The sequence below is a fragment of the Aristolochia californica genome, unplaced genomic scaffold, assembly GCF_029961685.1.
Source record: "Aristolochia californica isolate CCGP_79_NKW_82.1479 unplaced genomic scaffold, dmAriCali1.0.hap1 SCAF_3, whole genome shotgun sequence".
Taxonomy (NCBI): domain Eukaryota; kingdom Viridiplantae; phylum Streptophyta; class Magnoliopsida; order Piperales; family Aristolochiaceae; genus Aristolochia; species Aristolochia californica.
Window position 1 is genome coordinate 2,908,135 of NW_027181992.1, and position 17,218 is coordinate 2,925,352.

General features: G+C 38.8%; 1 protein-coding gene across 6 annotated transcripts in view; it reads left to right on the forward strand.

Moving 5' to 3' along the window:
- Positions 1-17,113, forward strand: part of LOC137959028 (protein unc-13 homolog) — a 31,871-nt gene extending 14,758 nt beyond the window's left edge. For 5 of the 6 annotated variants that reach the window (XM_068806290.1, XM_068806288.1, XM_068806289.1 and 2 more), the window contains 13 exons: positions 1,890-2,075; positions 2,150-2,308; positions 2,998-3,090; positions 9,837-9,908; positions 11,965-12,082; positions 12,275-12,450; positions 13,264-13,348; positions 13,512-13,625; positions 13,721-13,827; positions 15,300-15,377; positions 15,467-15,562; positions 16,024-16,119; positions 16,712-17,113. In XM_068806290.1, coding sequence (XP_068662391.1) covers positions 1,890-2,075; positions 2,150-2,308; positions 2,998-3,090; positions 9,837-9,908; positions 11,965-12,082; positions 12,275-12,450; positions 13,264-13,348; positions 13,512-13,625; positions 13,721-13,827; positions 15,300-15,377; positions 15,467-15,562; positions 16,024-16,119; positions 16,712-16,822 — 1,491 coding nt within the window. In that variant the 3' untranslated portion in view covers positions 16,823-17,113. The remainder of the gene's footprint in view (positions 1-1,889; positions 2,076-2,149; positions 2,309-2,997; positions 3,091-9,836; positions 9,909-11,964; positions 12,083-12,274; positions 12,451-13,263; positions 13,349-13,511; positions 13,626-13,720; positions 13,828-15,299; positions 15,378-15,466; positions 15,563-16,023; positions 16,120-16,711) is intronic. The other variant, XM_068806291.1, reaches the window with a different exon arrangement.
- Positions 17,114-17,218: the final 105 nt, after the last annotated feature.

Here is a 17,218-nt window from a genome sequence, read left to right on the forward strand (position 1 = left end):
TCATCATTTATATATTTTGTCATTCTTTTGGCCCCCAAATACATCAAAACTGATTTGGACCAGTTTACATAATTCAATCTATTCAACCGGATCGTAGTTATCTGAATAGACTGAGAGAATTTCACATCTAAGCTCTCAGCAGTCCTCTGGACAACAACCCATATGCTGGAATCAACCATTAAATATCACCAAACACCACAATTCAGTACACTAGAGCGTCAATTAACCAAAGGGAAACACTTTCCCCAAAATTCTATGCTTGCGCAATCAAGTGGGCCCTATACCGAATTCAATTAGGGCAATTCAGTACCCAAGTTACTCCATTTTGAACCAATAGTGATCAATTTCAGCAATTGAGACCATAAATCGATGAAAGAATGACCTAATTGCAAGAAACCAGAATGATGCAGGCTATATGGATGATGACACAAGCATTGAGTTGATGATGCAGGCAAATTTGAGAAATTTCCTCAAATTGGGATCATCAAACACTTCTAAATCCCAATAATCATTAGCCAATAGGCTAAGATAGGCAGAAAAAGGGAAAAATTGGAATTTTACCCTACCAGTCCAGAAATATGGGGAAAATCTTCAAGGAGATTGCTGAAAATGGAGAGAAGACATACAAAATCGAAAGAAACCTGCCCAAGACTTGTGTTATTGCTCTGATACCATGAAAAATATGTGATTTGTGGAGAAAATAGAAGAGGAAAAAGAGTTCTGGAAGAGGAGCAGCTTTGCTGCCTTGGAATCCGAGCTAGAAAGGCCCTTCCAGCTTTATAATCAGGGTTTAAGTTAACATTTACAAAAGGACAAAAATGCCCCTCAATACTCAAAATTACATGTCTCCTAAAATGCATGTCTGAATTGAATGAAAATTCAATTCTCTATCTAATAGCCATACTATAAGAGAGAAATGTCATGTGAAAATATAAAAATGACCAAAATACCCCTGGACTTGTATTTCAACTGGTATCATCAACCATTGTTGGGGGGGGGGGGAGGAACAATCCTTCATACTGATCCCTCTAGAGATTAGTAACCTCTTCACTCAGCAGATGAAATCGCTGTTGCTGGGTAAGACTAACCATGTTTGCAGCAAGGAACTCTGGACGGAACACTTGCTCTTCTTCTTCTCAGTTTTACACTACCAACGGATAGTGTAAGATAGTGCACATGCATGATTCCAAGATCTTGGCTCAGCCATATATTCCCGAGTCCATGGATTGCTTTAGCTGGACACTTTTTCTAGAGGCATTTCAGTCTGTCCACCCAGAAAACCATCCGGAGCCACCAATTCGTCAGAAGCAGGGCATGGTGCCAAATCCGACACCAGGGCCTTTAGCTTAGCCTCATATTGTCGTTGATACTGCTGCTGTTGGATGCAGTTAGTTCGACGGGAAACATCTTGGTAATTTGAGATAAAGCTGTGTTGGATATACTTGACAGTAGCCATAATGAGTTCTCTCTTACTATTAAATTCATGGATAAGGAAGCTGGCGTGTCTTGGTGTCTCGGGGGAGTCTATGGGTGGAGCTCGCCAATGCTCTTGACTCCTGGAATCTGGCATGGCTGGGGATTTTAATGCCGTCTGTTTTTGTATTGAGAAGCCCTCCCCATCCCCTCGCATTACTTCCTCCTTGTGAGGATTCTGCAATTTTATTTGCGCATATGGTCTAGAGGAAATTCCTACCTCTTGAAAGACTTTCATGTGGAGCAACATGCAAAGAAAACCGGTCCTTTCCAAGCTTGATTGATTTCTCCCATTTGTTTTTGTCTTTACTTGATTTATGTTTTGCAGATCAAAGTTTTTCAGAAAGTTAGGCTTAACAAAGTGTTTCTTATATGAGTAAAGATAATCACCTTATCTCCATTTTCTCTACCTATAGACTTTGCAGGAAGTTGAAGATGAGGCAGATATAGAGCCTCAGCATATATTAGCAACACTTGCAGAAGAGTGCAAGAAACTTCTGAAGAAAGATTCAACCATGTTTATGCCTATCATGTGTCAATGGAATGCACATGCAAAAGTTGTTTCTGCTTCTATTCTTCATAAGCTTTATGGGATTAAGTTGGTAAGTTCACTTTAGGTAATGGTGATATAAAATTTTCATTGCGAGTGTAAAACTAACCTTACATTTCTTGTCAGAAACCTTTCCTTGAGCGTGCTCACCATCTTACTGAGGATGTGGTACAAGTACTTCCTGTGGCTGATAGTCTAGAACAATATGTGATGGCTGTCATAGCTTCTGTTTGTGATGAAGAAAATCTAGATGACCATTATCGAGAAAAAATAATACCATATCAGGTAGAACTTTAGCATCTTTTGGCATTAAGCCCTGTGATTTTGTTTTTTTATTTAGATGAATCTCTATGAGGATTACTTGATGTTTTTGCCATCTGTATATGTTTAACTAGTTTGAGTGTAAATTATTTGGCTCTTGCTTCTATGACTGTTCTGAAGTCTTTACCTTTGATCAGAATTTGTCACTTCATGATGCCTTTGTAGGTGATTATGATTCCCTGCATTTTCATTAAAACACACAGGTTCTGATGCATGCACTGGCACCAAATAATTCTTCAATTCACAAAATTTTGCTCTTGGATCCTCCAAAAAAATGCTCTTTGATGTAAATATATAAACATAACATTGTGGCTAATCATCCATTTCTCTTCTACCGGGCATTTGATGTTGGATAGAAGCAATTCTTGATTGCTTTGTCTCATTAGAGATGATAGTCTCACCCTCCTCAATGGTGTCTTAGATGAATGCCTATCTTTGTGCGATCCCGAGTAGACCTTTGAGGATTAGTATATTTCTTAGAGTTATCTTGCCAATTATAGAACGGGAGATGCACTGTCTCACTTCCCATAAAAAAACTATGCCTTCTTAGGATTAATAATCCTTAGATGTTTTATGTTGTTCTTATGTAATCTTTGGTTTTATTATGCACTTCCATCTTGTTAAATTATATATTCTGTCTCTTCCTTTTTCAGGTTGAAAATGTCTCTGGAACGTTGGTTCTGCGTTGGGTGAATTCTCAACATGGAAGAATTATGGAATGGGTTGAACGAACCATTCAACAGGAGGTGATTTATCAAAATATAAGTCAATGCACTTTTTCAATCTCTTAAAAGATCACAATGATTTATTTTGGCTGTGCTTTATTTTATAGAAATTTGTTATGCATATGTTATTTGTTTTTTTTTATTTTTTTGAAATAGATATGTTAATTGTTTTAATTTAATCTACCGTGGGTTCCTTTTTTCTCTTTTGATTAGAGAATATGCTGTGCATCCTGTAATGCTTCTTGTCGTTTAAAACTATTGGTTTTTTGTTGGTGGGCAATTGAACAAGTTATTAGGTTCTCCAATTGCAATTGGTGTCTCCTGCTGTCTTATAAATTATAGGTTTGTATTGATTCATTTTGACTGGAGAGAGGATTATTTGGGTTGAGATATGTTAATGGTCTTGAAACAATCCTTTAAGTGGGAAGATTTCCCTGTATTTGCTGTAGTTCCTCTACAACCTGACCAGTTCGATTGTACCTCTTGCTCTCTTTAGAGTTCTTAGTATATTTTAGGACTCTCTCTTGAAGGCAATGAGAGAGAGAAATATGAGAGCTGGAATGGGAGAAAGAGAGGGAGAATTTCTGGCTTAGGTCTCAGCAACACAAGGGAGTTGCACACTTTAGAATAAACAAAGTTGGGGATTTTGCCACCCTTTTGGACGTCTTCATTCATTCAATAAGGATTCTTACATCTGAATTAAGAATCACTAGTACTTAAATTAGGACGCTTTCCTTTCTAATCTCTTGCTGGAATTAGGAAACTATGGAATATAAAAGTGAACCCTAATGGGATTTATGCCTAATTTATCTATGAAAAAATAAAATAACTCTCCCTTGATCCTTACATCTGAATTATGAAAATACCTTGAATAGGGGTGCCTAACATTCCACCCTTCCCCTACTAATTGTGTCAGCCTTCGTCATTGGCAAATTGCTTTCTGCATTTGCGCGAATGGAACCTCTAGTGCCATTAATCAAGTATATGTGGAATCTCTTACAGCAGTAGCTTGGGGTATAACATTCATCGCAGTTAAAACATAATCTTTTGGTTCAGTGGTCTCCATCTCTTCTTGAGTTAGTTTCTTGAATGACTTCTTCTGACTTTTTTAATTTTTTTATTGAAAGAGAAATAGAATTTATCGATAAAAAGGATCCTTAGAGGGGAAGTACAAGCAAAGAATAAATAAGCAAAAGGAAAAAAAAAACGAAGTCAGAGAGTATCAAAGCGGGAGGGCTGACTTGACAGTGGGGTGTTGCTGTGCGACCCCTTCTGTAACCAACACATTGGCTATGTTGTAGGTGCACCTAGGACTATGAAGCCAAGAAATGATATGGGTACTACACATATTCTCGAATGAAGCCAAGAAATGATATGGGTACTACACATATTCTCGATCTCATCAAAGTACATAAAAATTTGCATGGTGGGTTCTCGTTTCTACTGGCCTAGCTGATAACTACCGAAGAGTCCCTTTCAGACGATGAGAGGGGAGAAGTGGCTGACATAATGCTGAAGCCCCAGAGGAGGGCTCTCATCTCCGCCACTATAGCACCATACTGACCAAAGGGTGCCAAGAAACAAGGATGCTACCATCGGTGTTCTTGATGGTGCTTCCTCCCCCAACAGGGCACATGCTCTTCCATGAGCTGCCATCAAAATCTATTTCTTGCATGGGCTTTGGTTGTCGATATTGGCCAATGTGCTCACTGCAATAGGGTATTAGCTACTACCATTTGCTCAAAGCACTAACTGATCCTTCTCGTCATGCATTTTTGCACGCCTAATGGCTTTGACTAGTGTCTTTAGTTTCAAGAGTTTTATATTTGCTGCTAAGTTGGCTTCGAGTCCACTGATTTAGCTACTGACTTGTGCCTTTTTTGACCAATCCAACTGATTGGCAAGACACTCTAACTCAGCTCGATAAATCTTGGCCATGCCCATCTAATGCAAGTAAGTGTTGTATCAAAATCCTTGTATTTTGAGGGTTTGATTCGAACGCACAATGCTTGAACAAAAGAAGTCCAACTAAGGTTGAGACTTTGAGTGCCACATGAACCATGGGTGAGCATTACCTTCTACATTAAAAAAGATCAGAAGTAAATTTTAACTCCACTACTTTTTGAAAGTTGAATAATTGTCGGCTTTATAAGTCCAATCTGCGGTGTCCTCTTCAGTTTTTGATACAGGAAAGTAAAAATGATTTAGATGCGGTTGGAGTGTTCTAGAGTTGTTGTATTGCATGTCTCTAGGTGGAGTCAGTGTCTTGGTCTCATCCTCTATCTGGTCTACATTCATTGCAACTTAGTAAGTGTTGTATCAAAACCCTCAATTTTGAAGGAACAAAGAATGCTTGCATGAAAGAAGTCGAACTAAGGTTGGGTTGAGACTTCAAGTACCACATGCACCATGAGAGACCATCTAAATTAGAAGAGGTTAGAAGTGCATTTTGATTCTTCGTCATTTTGTGGAAGTCGAAGAATTGTTCAATTTTATAAGCCCAATCCACAGTGCACTCTTTAGTTTTTTTTATCTAGGAAAGTCAATTCAAGCTATATATGGTTGAATTGTTTCGAAGTTGTTGTGTTGCATGTCTCTAGGCCGAGTGGGTGTCTTGGTCTCAGCCTCTAGTCAATTTACCTTAGTTGATAGTGTGTTATAGTTAGCCTTTAGGCGTTTGTTTTCCATGCGAGTTTTTGGATATCTCTATTTTAATGTTGCATGAGTTGGGCCATGGACTGAGATAGCCTAGTCTTAATGTCTTGGGCCGCGTGGTGTATAAATTTCTAAGGTTGGATTCCATGTGAAGGCAAAATGACTCTTCTTTGACCATTGCTCCATGTGAAGGCTTTCCCAGAGGTGGGAATTTCCTCCAATTTGCATGCTTCAATAAAAGCACAGAAGCTTCTCGTTGTGGTTGTGATTCTAGGAGCTAGGGGAGATTTTTCATTGTAGAATCAAAGCACATTAAAATCTTTTGTAATGAAGATTCCAGAGTTGAAGGAGGTTAGAGAGTTCATCCCAAAAGCTGGCTCTCAGTCTATAACTGGTGAGACCATATACACTTGAACAAACCTGATGTGCACCCAAGTCACAATACAGGATCATGAGCCCGATGGAAAATTCTTCCTATTCAATTGCAAGCACATCAATCCCATTACATTTCCACATGACGAGAATTCCTCCTGCATGATCGGTAGCATCAATTGCTTTCCATTCAACCAAATTGTTGTACCAAAGGTCCTTCATTATTGAATAATTCATGCTTTGCATCTTAGTTTATTGAATGATGGCAGGTTGAGCCTTATTGGCATAGAGGGTATCCCAGCCTCTACTCATTTTCTCTAACTATCAATCCCAAAGATATTCTAGGTAATGATGTTAATTTCTTGAACCAAAAATCGGACTTTTGACTCTCTTTTCTTCTCTTACCCCTGGCAGGTGCCTTATGTAAGTAGCTCCCATCAGTTGGGCGAGGTCCATCATGCCTTTCCAGGTCTGCTCGTCATACTTGTGTTTCTCCTGCTGAAGGGCAACGACGAACCTATCAGACCTTGTTTTCCTCTTTGCTCCTATGTTTTTACCAATGTTGATAGGATGAGCACTTCTAGTGTTGCATGCCGCCTGATCTTTCAAGCCTTTTTCTTGGATCTGCATTGGCCTCTTTTCCTGGTGTGAATCAATTGTTCTGGCAGGACGACCCGACTGCCAATCAGAGCTGGAATGAGGGGGAGGGATATTTCAATCTGATGCGTATCAGGAATGCTAGGGGGTGGGAGGGATGTTTAGGATTTCTTGAGGTTGGAGTTTTTGAGGAAGAAGAGAAGGTGAAAGTGTGAAGTGGGTTGGGTTGTGTTGGTGAAGGGGTTCCATGTTTCCAAAAATAGTAAGATCTGGGTTAGGTTGTGGCTTGAATGCCAAGGGATGGGAGGGATGTTTAGGATTTCTTGAGGTTGGAGAGTTTGAGGAAGAAGAGAAGGTGAACGTGTGGGTTGGGTTCGGTTGGTGAAGGGGTTCCATGTTTCCAAAAATAGTAAGATCTGGGTTAGGTTGTGGCCTGTTTTTTGGAGTTTGGTTGTCTTTTGGTCGTTGTGTAATGAAAGTGATGGTAGGGGGGATGTGTGGTATAGGATGGTGGCGTCAAAAGCATGTTTCAGGTCAAAGGTTGGCATATTTATTTGGCATCTCGCTACTTGGTTAGACACTTTCAAAACAGATTAACAACTTGGTTTGGAAGAACGAGCAATGGGAGGAAGAGTGAGCGATTGCGAAAGTAAAAGATACGGGAGACGATGATAGGGCGAGAGATTGCCGACCTCTGACGACAAAGCAACAATATAAGGATGCGGAGACTAGGTGACTGAAGAATGACTTAGGGTTGCGAATTGTTGAGAGGAGAAGAGAAGCAAGGTGAAAGGAGGGAGAAAATCACTTCTCTTTTTGGTATGGCAGAATAAACCCCTGCATTTGAGTGGGTCTCTCCCGAGGTTTAAGGACAATGAGAATCACTGTCAGTAATGAAAACAGAACCTCTTTCATTAGGGTTTTGATTCTGGCGTGTGAAAACTTCATCACACAGCTACAAGAGTCCTTTGTTGACCCAGTACCTTACCCCAAACGAAGGAACTCTGCATTGGTGACTCAGTATTTTTTATCTTTGTGTTTCACTATTGATTGGGCAAAGGAATGCAAGGTGGTTGAATCTAGAGAAGATGTCCAACCCTGCTCTCAATGTTTGGTTTTCCTGTGCTTTGGCTTCTGTTAAAGTGAACGTTGGGCTTTGTGTTGGAGAAGACGAAGCTTTGACGGTCTCCTTACATGAACCCCTTCTAATGAATGGAATGAAAACCTATGTCGATGTCTGATTGCAACCTTCAAGGTTATCTTTGACAATCATGACCAAGTTGGTGACTGGTTCTTGGAAAATAAATAACTGACCCAAAACTTCCATGCTTTCACATAGAAGCTGCCGCTGGACTTTGTTGATGATCATGATAGAAATGTTATCTGGAACGATGGTTGTCCAGAATTATGCAATCCTCTCTTGATAGTCAAAAGAGTGGTCTCCAACATAACCCACCACCGGGTGTGGCCATTGGGTCCAGATTGGGGATTGGCCAATGGAACTCTAGCAGCGAGAAAACCACACACAGAAACTGGCTCTATCATGCCCAAATCAAAGTCAGGAATTATGTTCCAGATCGCAATAGACTAGTGTATAAGATTTAGTCTGGAAGTGAAGGTTGTTGGATTAGGCTGATCTTTGAAAGTTCAATTCCAGATGAACGACAACCAGCTGTAACTGGGAATAAAACTCGTCGAAGAAGATGAAGGTGACACCAAAACGCTAATCGGATTGCTGCGGGCCAAAGCGAGAGTGCCCCACAGGTTGAGTTGGACAAAGTCAAGGAAAACTTTTTTTTTTTTTTTTGATAATGTGATGTGGAATTAAAGAAACAATAATTACAACCCAGGGGGATCTCCCTTTACAACCAGCAATTGGAGGGAGACTCCCAATTTGGCCTGATAGTCGGCAAAAGAATTTGTTGAACGGGGTGCATGGTTCCAAATACAATGGAGATCATAGGTAATATTACATATGTCAAGAAATGTGTCCCAATGTCTCCAAGGAGGTGATTTAGCTTTGGCACACCATTCAATGACATTTTTGGAATCACCCTCAACGATTAGAGGGCCGGTGAATCTCTCACAAAAGAGTTTGAGGCCATGGAGGAGGCCAGCAAGTTCGGCCGAAGTGGAGTCTAAGAGGCCGAGTGGCCAGCATAGGCAGCAAGGAGGGAGCTGTCAGCCTAGTGGAGACCACCGCCAAATGCGGCTGGGCCCGGCAGCCAATGGCATTGCCATCGAAATTTAATTTGAGGGTTCCTGCAGGTGGAGGTTGCCATTGTGCCATTGCGGGGAAGGCCCGCCATTTGAGCAACAAGCCGCCAATTGGATCTGAGGTGCATTCCCTGCAAGTGGAGGAAATCTTTTTTGGTGAGAAGCCAGGAGGATACATGGCCAGCAATGTCTTCAGTGAGGGCTTCAATGTTGGTGAACTTGCAGTGGAAACGCGGTCTGTTTCGTTCCTTCCAGATGACCTAGGGAATGAGGCCCATGCAGCTGGAGAGGAGCATCTTACCAAGCTTGGGGAGTTGAGACCCCATCAGAGAATGGATCTTGGAAATGAGGTCCTGAGTGACGCAGATTTGGATACCGATCCGGTTAAGCAGTTGGGTCCAGATTCTCCACGTGAATGGGCAGAGGAAGAGGATGTGGGTAGAAGATTCGCCATCAGCCCGGCAAAGAGGGCAAGTCGGATCAAGGCTTGCCAAGTCTGCCAAGGCGAGTTGGCAAGTTGAGGAAAACCTGATAGCCACCCGGATTTTCTGTCAGAAAATTCAAATTTGAATTTAGCTTGGAAATGGTGAGGCTGACAGAAAATTCAAATTTGAATTTAGCTTGGAAATGGTGAGGCTGACAACCTGAACCCTGATACACCTATCCCTCCTGATGCAGCCATCGACACTCTTGACTTGTGCACGGCCCTGCACCCCCCCTGCTTGCTACACCTTGCACCATACTCATTATTCTCCACTTACACGCGCACAAAAACAAAAGAGAGTTTTCTGACTGTGTTATTAATAGGAATGAAGTCTGTAACTTTAATGGACCCTGGCCTAATAGAAAGTATTTGCAATTTTTCTTTTCTTAGGTACTGCTTCATCTGATATCTTGGTAAATGCTTGTGTTGTTTTGTTTTACAGCGTTGGGACCCCATATCACCTCAACAACGTCATGGGAGTTCAATAGTTGAAGTGTACAGGATAATCGAAGAGGTAGATTCATAATCTAGCCTATTTTTTATGAGTTAGTAGATCTTAAATTTTGGTGAATTTATTTATGAGTCACTATGAAAAGGAGAAATTAAATTCACTTGCTTGTCTTATTGGAAACCGATTTATTAGATTGTCTTTCTACACTTAGGAAAGTTTAGAGTGCTTGGATATGGAAAACAGAAATCTTACAATTTAAATTCTCATAAAATAGTAATTCTAGTATTATCTTATGCAAAAAAGAACTGGTAGTATTATCGTATGGGGAAGTAGAATCAACTTCCTTTGCCATATTTCTGGTTTTCTGCTTGTCTTCACTTCTCTATCCTGTCAGGTTCAGCTATGGTTCCGCCAGGCTTGGCTGATTGCCCTCCCTAAAACTGCTATTTTTGCTCCACCTTCTCATTCTTTTTTCTTTCCTTCTGACAGCCACCAAAGTTGATGGTGGCACTGGTGAATCCTGCTGCCCAAGAGCCAGTGGTCGCGACCAGAAGAGGTGGTTACCCCACTTCCTCTTGTTTCTGCTTGTTGTCAGTAGCGGGATTGTTGGGATCTGCAACAGCCTCGGCCAGTCAGTGCAGCACATGGCCCCTGGTCGCAGCTCTTTTCTTATTTTTCCCTCTCCTTTTCTCCCCTGTAAACCGTACTCCATCATAATTCCTTTTCTCTCCTTTAAACTGTACTCCATCATAATTCAAAAAACAGACTGAAGCCTGAATTTTGTAGTCATTATATATGCTATTAAGTATGTTAGACTACATTCTAGCAATATAATTCTGGAAAATTTATGCTACTATAGAGTTCTAGAAAATGTGTACTAATAGAAATTCTAAAAAGCTAAAGGCCTCCTAAATGTGTTACATTTTTCTCCTAGCATTTTATTATTCATCATCTTTGTCTCCATTGTTGTTGTTTTCAACTTTATCATGGAACGGCCTTGAACCCACTACATTAGGGTTGGATAAATAAATCTCTCTCCTTTCAGCTTAACCATTCATTATACTGCTAGTTTGTCATTTCTCATGTTTTTCCTCACTAATTCGTTTTTGTCATTTTTTATGCCTTTTCAATATCTTTTGGTTTATTTTCCTGCTAGGACCAATTATATGACTTTAAGATTCAGCTACAAATACTAAAACTCATACTGTTTGACTATGGATTGATACACTTGTCATTTCCTGTAATAATGCTTGTTTAGAAGGGCCCACCAAAAGAGCGTAAATACGAAAAGAACAGATAATAAACATGCAGTTAAGTATTTTCTCCTTAATTACTTCGTCAAAGTTTCCGAAAACTTAATTCTTCTCTAGATTTAAGATCACACGAAAGGCTCTGGAGTGCCCTTCTATAGAGTTACCGATGACTTAATGAGCTGAACGGACATCTCATTTCTCATCTCGCATGTCTGTACAAGAACTATCAGGCCCCATACTACCTATCGAGCTGTCATTGAAGCTGAGCTTGAACAAACCTGACGGCAGTAAAGATAATTGGATGAAACTGCCATCCAAGCATCAACTGGAGAAGCCTGCAGTTCTCTAGTCTTCCCTATCTTTTGAGTTGGGGAGTTAGCTAAATTCGGAAAATTAGTTGTAACAAGGTATGGTAGAAATATTCTCACTTCAATTCCATAACACATTCCAAAAGCACTTGACGTTAAAGCAATATCCCAAAGGACCCTTCCTGATTTACACATGGGTTAGAGGCTTATTGCTCCAAGAAGTTGGAGAAGTAAATTGGGAAGCAGCATTGGAGGCTTTTCTTGAACGAATAGGGGAAGAATTTACTTCTCTTTTATAAAATCTATGGAGGGTTCGAGTCGCATTGGCGAGGTACCTTGGGTTGTATTTAACCAGCTTCAGCAAAAAAGAAAAAAGCCTGCTGCGGTGTAGGCTCACATTATTTGTCAAGAAATTTTTTTTTATTTTCTTATCGTTGTTTATGCATAGGTACTTTTTGAATGATATAAATTATTCTTGAAGTTATATTTATGCATAGTATCCCGGGAATGTAGGTGTTTAGAAATGATCATTAGATTGAGTTATTTTCTTTCTTGCAGACTGTTGATCAAATTTTTGGTCTAAAAGTGCCTATGAGGCCTGGAGAGTTAAGTTCCCTCTTCCGTGGTCTTGACAATGCATTTCAGGTCTACGCACATCATGTTGTTGAGAAGTTAAGTGAGTTTCTCCTTCCCTGGAAAATTTCATTGAGCATTTGTTTCCTGTCTTGATGTAAAAGTTCAGTTGATGATCAAGCATTTTAGTTTGTGCTCAATATAATCTTCCATGTACTACTTGATAGTTTGTTGTTTTCTTGATTACTATTTTCTTATGAAATATTGGTACTCACTCTGCACTCTGTCCCTGCAGTAAGCAAAGAAGATTTGATTCCACCAGTACCTGTTCTCACGAGATACAGGAAGGAACATGGAATTAAAGCTTTTGTAAAGAAGGAAATAATTGAACAAAGGTTGCCTGACGAGAGGTTTACCCAACTTAGTGGGATGTCAACATCTAATCTCTGTGTCAGACTTAATACTCTCTATGTGAGTTTTTTATTGAGTTTATCTGTTTTGGTCTTTCAGTGAATGTTCCATTAGAAATATGAGTCAGTCCATTAATCTTTTAGATTTCACTCCAGGTTGTTGCTCCAACTTGACTGGATTATTCATGTGTTTTTATCAGTTCTCATTCATAAAGACACCATCTGTTTCTTTTCTAAATAATTATCTCCTTATTCTATCTCTACTCACTAGTAAGCTCTTTTTATTAGGTTCAATCTTTTTTTTTTCTCTTTTTTGGTAGATTGTATATGTGCTTTACTTTCTTGCTTCCTACCTCTTCACATATAATTGAGATGGTATATGGTCCTGATTTTCTTAATAAAAGTATGAATGTTCACTGCAACTACATTAGAATGTATCCTAGTGTGTTTAGATGACTTAAGAATGCAGAGTGGGGTTTTCTTCTCTCTGTTATGGTCGTGATTTACTTAATAAAAGTATGAATGTTCAGTGCAACTACATTGGAATGTACGCTAGTGTGTTTAAATGATTTAAGAATGCAGAGTAGGGTTTTCTTCTCTCTGTTAATACCTCTTTCTTTGGCTCCTTTCCACCCTTATACCCTTTTTCTCATGGCGTTCACTTTGTTATATGCAAATGCATATAATATCTATCAACATCTTGGCTGCAATTTGGTTCCATGGACTGATCACTTTCTCTCGTTCTGCTAGGCATCTAGTCATTCTGTTATATCTGTTTCAAAAAGAAAAAAAACTTTGGTGTTATATTTCTTGAGGAATTGGTTGCATAAAAGTAATTTTTTTATCTCTTGCAATAATTAGTCTTTTCTGGCAGTATGCAGTTAGTCAACTAAATGTCCTGGAAGACAGCATCTGGGATAGATGGACAAAGAAAAAGGCTCACGGAAATCCTAATATGAGTACTTTTCGAAACCTGTAATTTGTTTCTGTTTTTATAAGTCTTAATGTGAGTCAGTCTTCATTCTCACTGCTATACTGGTTATGCTTAATTCAGCTATAATGGTCAGGATATGGTGCATTTGTTTTTCCCTAAAGCTATATTTGCTTCATTTGTTTCTCCAGAAAAAGTGTTAGACAACAAATCTAGAAGCTTTGGATTTCACCAGCGGAAGGAGGGATTTGAGAATAGTAGAAAAGACATTAATGCAGCTATTGATCAAATTTGTGATTTCATTGGTAAACTAAGTGAAATTGAATATGTTCGTGCATCTAGTGCCTACTGGAGGAAGAGGATCTTATTACTTTTTATTTGTATCTTTTTGAATTTGCAGGAACCAAAATAATCTTTTGGGATCTAAGGGAGCAGTTCATAGATAACTTGTACAAGCCTAGTGTTTCTCAATCGAGACTTGAGATGCTTGTTGATGCGCTTGACATGGTATGTTTTGTTTTTATTTGTATAGAGTACTTCTATTGCTGACTTAAAAAAGAGAAATTGATGGTTAGAGGGAAAAAGGTTGTGATGCAACCCGTCTTTTTCTAGTTCTAATACATTAGGCCAGTGTGCATCACCAGAAGAAGGTATACATTTTTAAACTTCATTCTTTCAAATGTCCTTAATGATTTTTCTTGTAAATTGGGGATAAGAAAACTGAAACAAAGCAGAGAAGAGCAACACACCCTGCAATAAAGGGCAATTGGAGTAGATAGAAAATGCTAGATTATAAATGAAAGGCAAAAGGAACAGTAAAGGGGAGTATACCTGAGTCATTTCACTACAAGTCCATGATGATCTACTTGATCTGTCTTAATATTTGGTGCATTGTTTTTTGCGTCCTCACACCTTCAGGTTTCTTCAGTTTTTTTATCATAGCCTACTAGAACAGTGCCTGCTCCAATTTTGTTTCTTTAGTTTGTAAACATGTCTGGTCTATGTATGTGGGTGTATATATATTTATATAATATGTATTCTCTTCTGTGTGCATGTGCAAGTATGAACACATTGTATATGTATACCTTTAGGCATTTTCAAAATTGCAAGTGTTCTCCTATTTCTGTTAACAATGTATGCTGAAACAACTTAAGTGCACTCTGAAGTGGATGTCGCTCTCTTACAATAATATATTAAAGATTCTTAGGCATGGTCTGAAGATTTTCTAGTCATATCCATATTGAGGGCAATTCTGAAAATGGCATTGGCTGGTGCATCAAGAAGGGTGCTCCTCCCTGGCATAATTGGTATTGTTTTCATGAAATCCTTAATTTAGCTGATGGTGATGTATGTAAATGGTCTCATGTTCCTCGAACTGCTTGTGCGCTGGCTGATGCCTATGCTAAAGAGGGGGTGACCGTCCAATCGCTCATTGTAAACAACTCCCCTCCTGGATTCTTTCCTTTGCTGCTTCACGCTTTAATGAAAAAAAGCCTTCTAAAAATATATATATAAAAAAAAGAATCCTTAGGCTTGAAAATTCTCCTATCATTCCTGAAAGAACATCATGGCATTGATTGCTTAGTTATTTCAAACCAAAAGTTGCTGTGGGATTGACAACATTGTTGTAATACTTAAAACATTCATCGGCAAATGAAACTTGTAAGGTATAGGGAAATCACAGTATGGTAAATAAATTTTTTCACACCTAACTTGTAGGTTGCCAATAAATGTTTAAAAATCTTTCTCAAAGGAAAAGAGTTGTAAAAAGTCACCAATACAGTTTGTGATCACATACAACTGGAGAAGCCATGTTTGTTTCTTGTTGTTTATGTGATAAAAATAATCCTGTTACTAAGGAGTGCTGCCTCAAATTCTTCTAAATCTATATTTTTTAAAGCTTTTTGTTTTCCTTTGCCTTGTCATGTCATATTCTAAGTGGAACTTAAGTCATCCATCATTGTGGTTCCTCTCTGCAGGAGCTAAATCAGCTTTGTGATGTCATTGTGATGCCGCTAAGAGATCGAGTGGTGACAGGTCTCCTCCAGGCATCACTGGTCTGCGCTTCCTCCAATAACTTCTAAAGCACCTTCCACTCTGTGTGTCTCTCTTTAAAAAGGATTTCTTATGGTTGTTTACTACATAGGATGCATTACAGCGCTCACTCTTAGATGGGGGACCGTCAAGGTTATTCTTCTCAAGCGATGCTAAATTATTGGAAGAAGATCTAGAAATATTAAAGGTATGTTCCTTGGTGTGCTTCTTTGTTTTCTAATATCTGAAATCTCATTTATGAATTTCTTTAGAGAGATAATATTGGTATAGTTTATTCAGTTCAACTACAAAATCCAGGAGTTAAACTGAAGGTGCCAAAGAGGGTGAAGGCTATCAAACAGTTTATTTCAACTTCAAGAGGCTCTGAATGTTATGCTAGAAAACATGAATCATTGTCACTATTCGTAGATCTTTGGCTTAAAATGCAGATATTAGCAGATTAAGTCAATGGTTTGCAATTGTTGAAAATTTAGATTCAGATGATTTATTGCTTTTCTCTTTGTCTATAACTCTTTTGAAAAGAAAACCTTTTGACTTTCCCTTCATATTTGGAGTTCTATGGAAAATTGCATTTTCCCTCCATTTTTCATTTCCCTGCATGTGCAAATAAAAGTGGTCTGACAGCACTACTCAATATATGCGTTGCAGGAGTTTTTTATATCAGGGGGACAGGGGCTTCCTCGAGGAACAGTTGAGAACTTAGTAGCTCGTATTAGGCCTGTTGTTACTCTACATGGCTACGAGGTTGGTTTAGTTGGTTTATTTATCCTTATTTTCAAAATGCAAACTGAATTCTTCGTTTGTTGTTGTTGTTGTTTTCTTTATTTTTTTATTTTAATGCTTTCCCTCCAAAAGAATGTTCTATTTCTCAGCAGACATATTATCATAATCAATCTATCTCGGCAGTTGAGGGAGGGGTAGTCACCAATCACAATCCGGTGTAATCTTGATGCTTTTTATTCCACGGCTGGGGTTGTCATCAATCACTGAATTAATTTGATCATGAACATTGGTGGAAAGTTTGTCGGTTTTTTCTCTAAAGGAAGGCTGAATAAAGCCAGTGAAAATTTCCGCTCGTTTTGTTAGTACTTGGTTTTATAATTCTTGCGCTATATGACTTTAGGGCATCTGACTTCTGATGGGGGATAAATGATGAACGTTTGTCTTGTTGAATTTGGTAGAAAAAATTAGTGTTCATAAAGTTATACTTGCTTAAGTTTAAAGATACCTAATATCATGTTATATCTTCTGAAGTATTTAGAATCCTGATTCACACTTAATCCAATTTCTGTTTCTTTATCTGTTTGATGAAGGGAAGTTCTTACCATTTTTGCAGACCCATGAGCTGATCAGTGACATGAGATGTTCTAGCGTGTCAGGAAATAGAAGCAGTTTAGGTGATACTGGAATCCTCCTCAGAATTTTATGCCATAGAAGTGACTCTTGAGGCCAATCAGTTCCTCAAGAAACAATATAAGCTACCCAGATCAGCTGCATAGCCGGAGATAAAGGAAAAAAGCATAGTCCTAGTTGATATCTCTTGATTTGTTGAATGTAAAATTATGTGTATGTAGTAATAAGCTGTATGCACTTTTCCTAATTTATGAAATGGCAAGCATTCGTATTTCATCATTTTTTTTATCTGTTCATATTTGTAATCTACTGGAAACCGTAAATTTTCTCATCCAGACTCATGTTAAGGACGACCGAGGTTCAGGTAGATTCTGTTTATTGTGTTAGTGTCCAATATTGGTGAAGGGGAAAAATAAAACAAATTGAGTGGCAGCATATACTGATTGGTTAATTTGTAAAACATGGAGACCTATAGTGTGTAAGTTGGGTG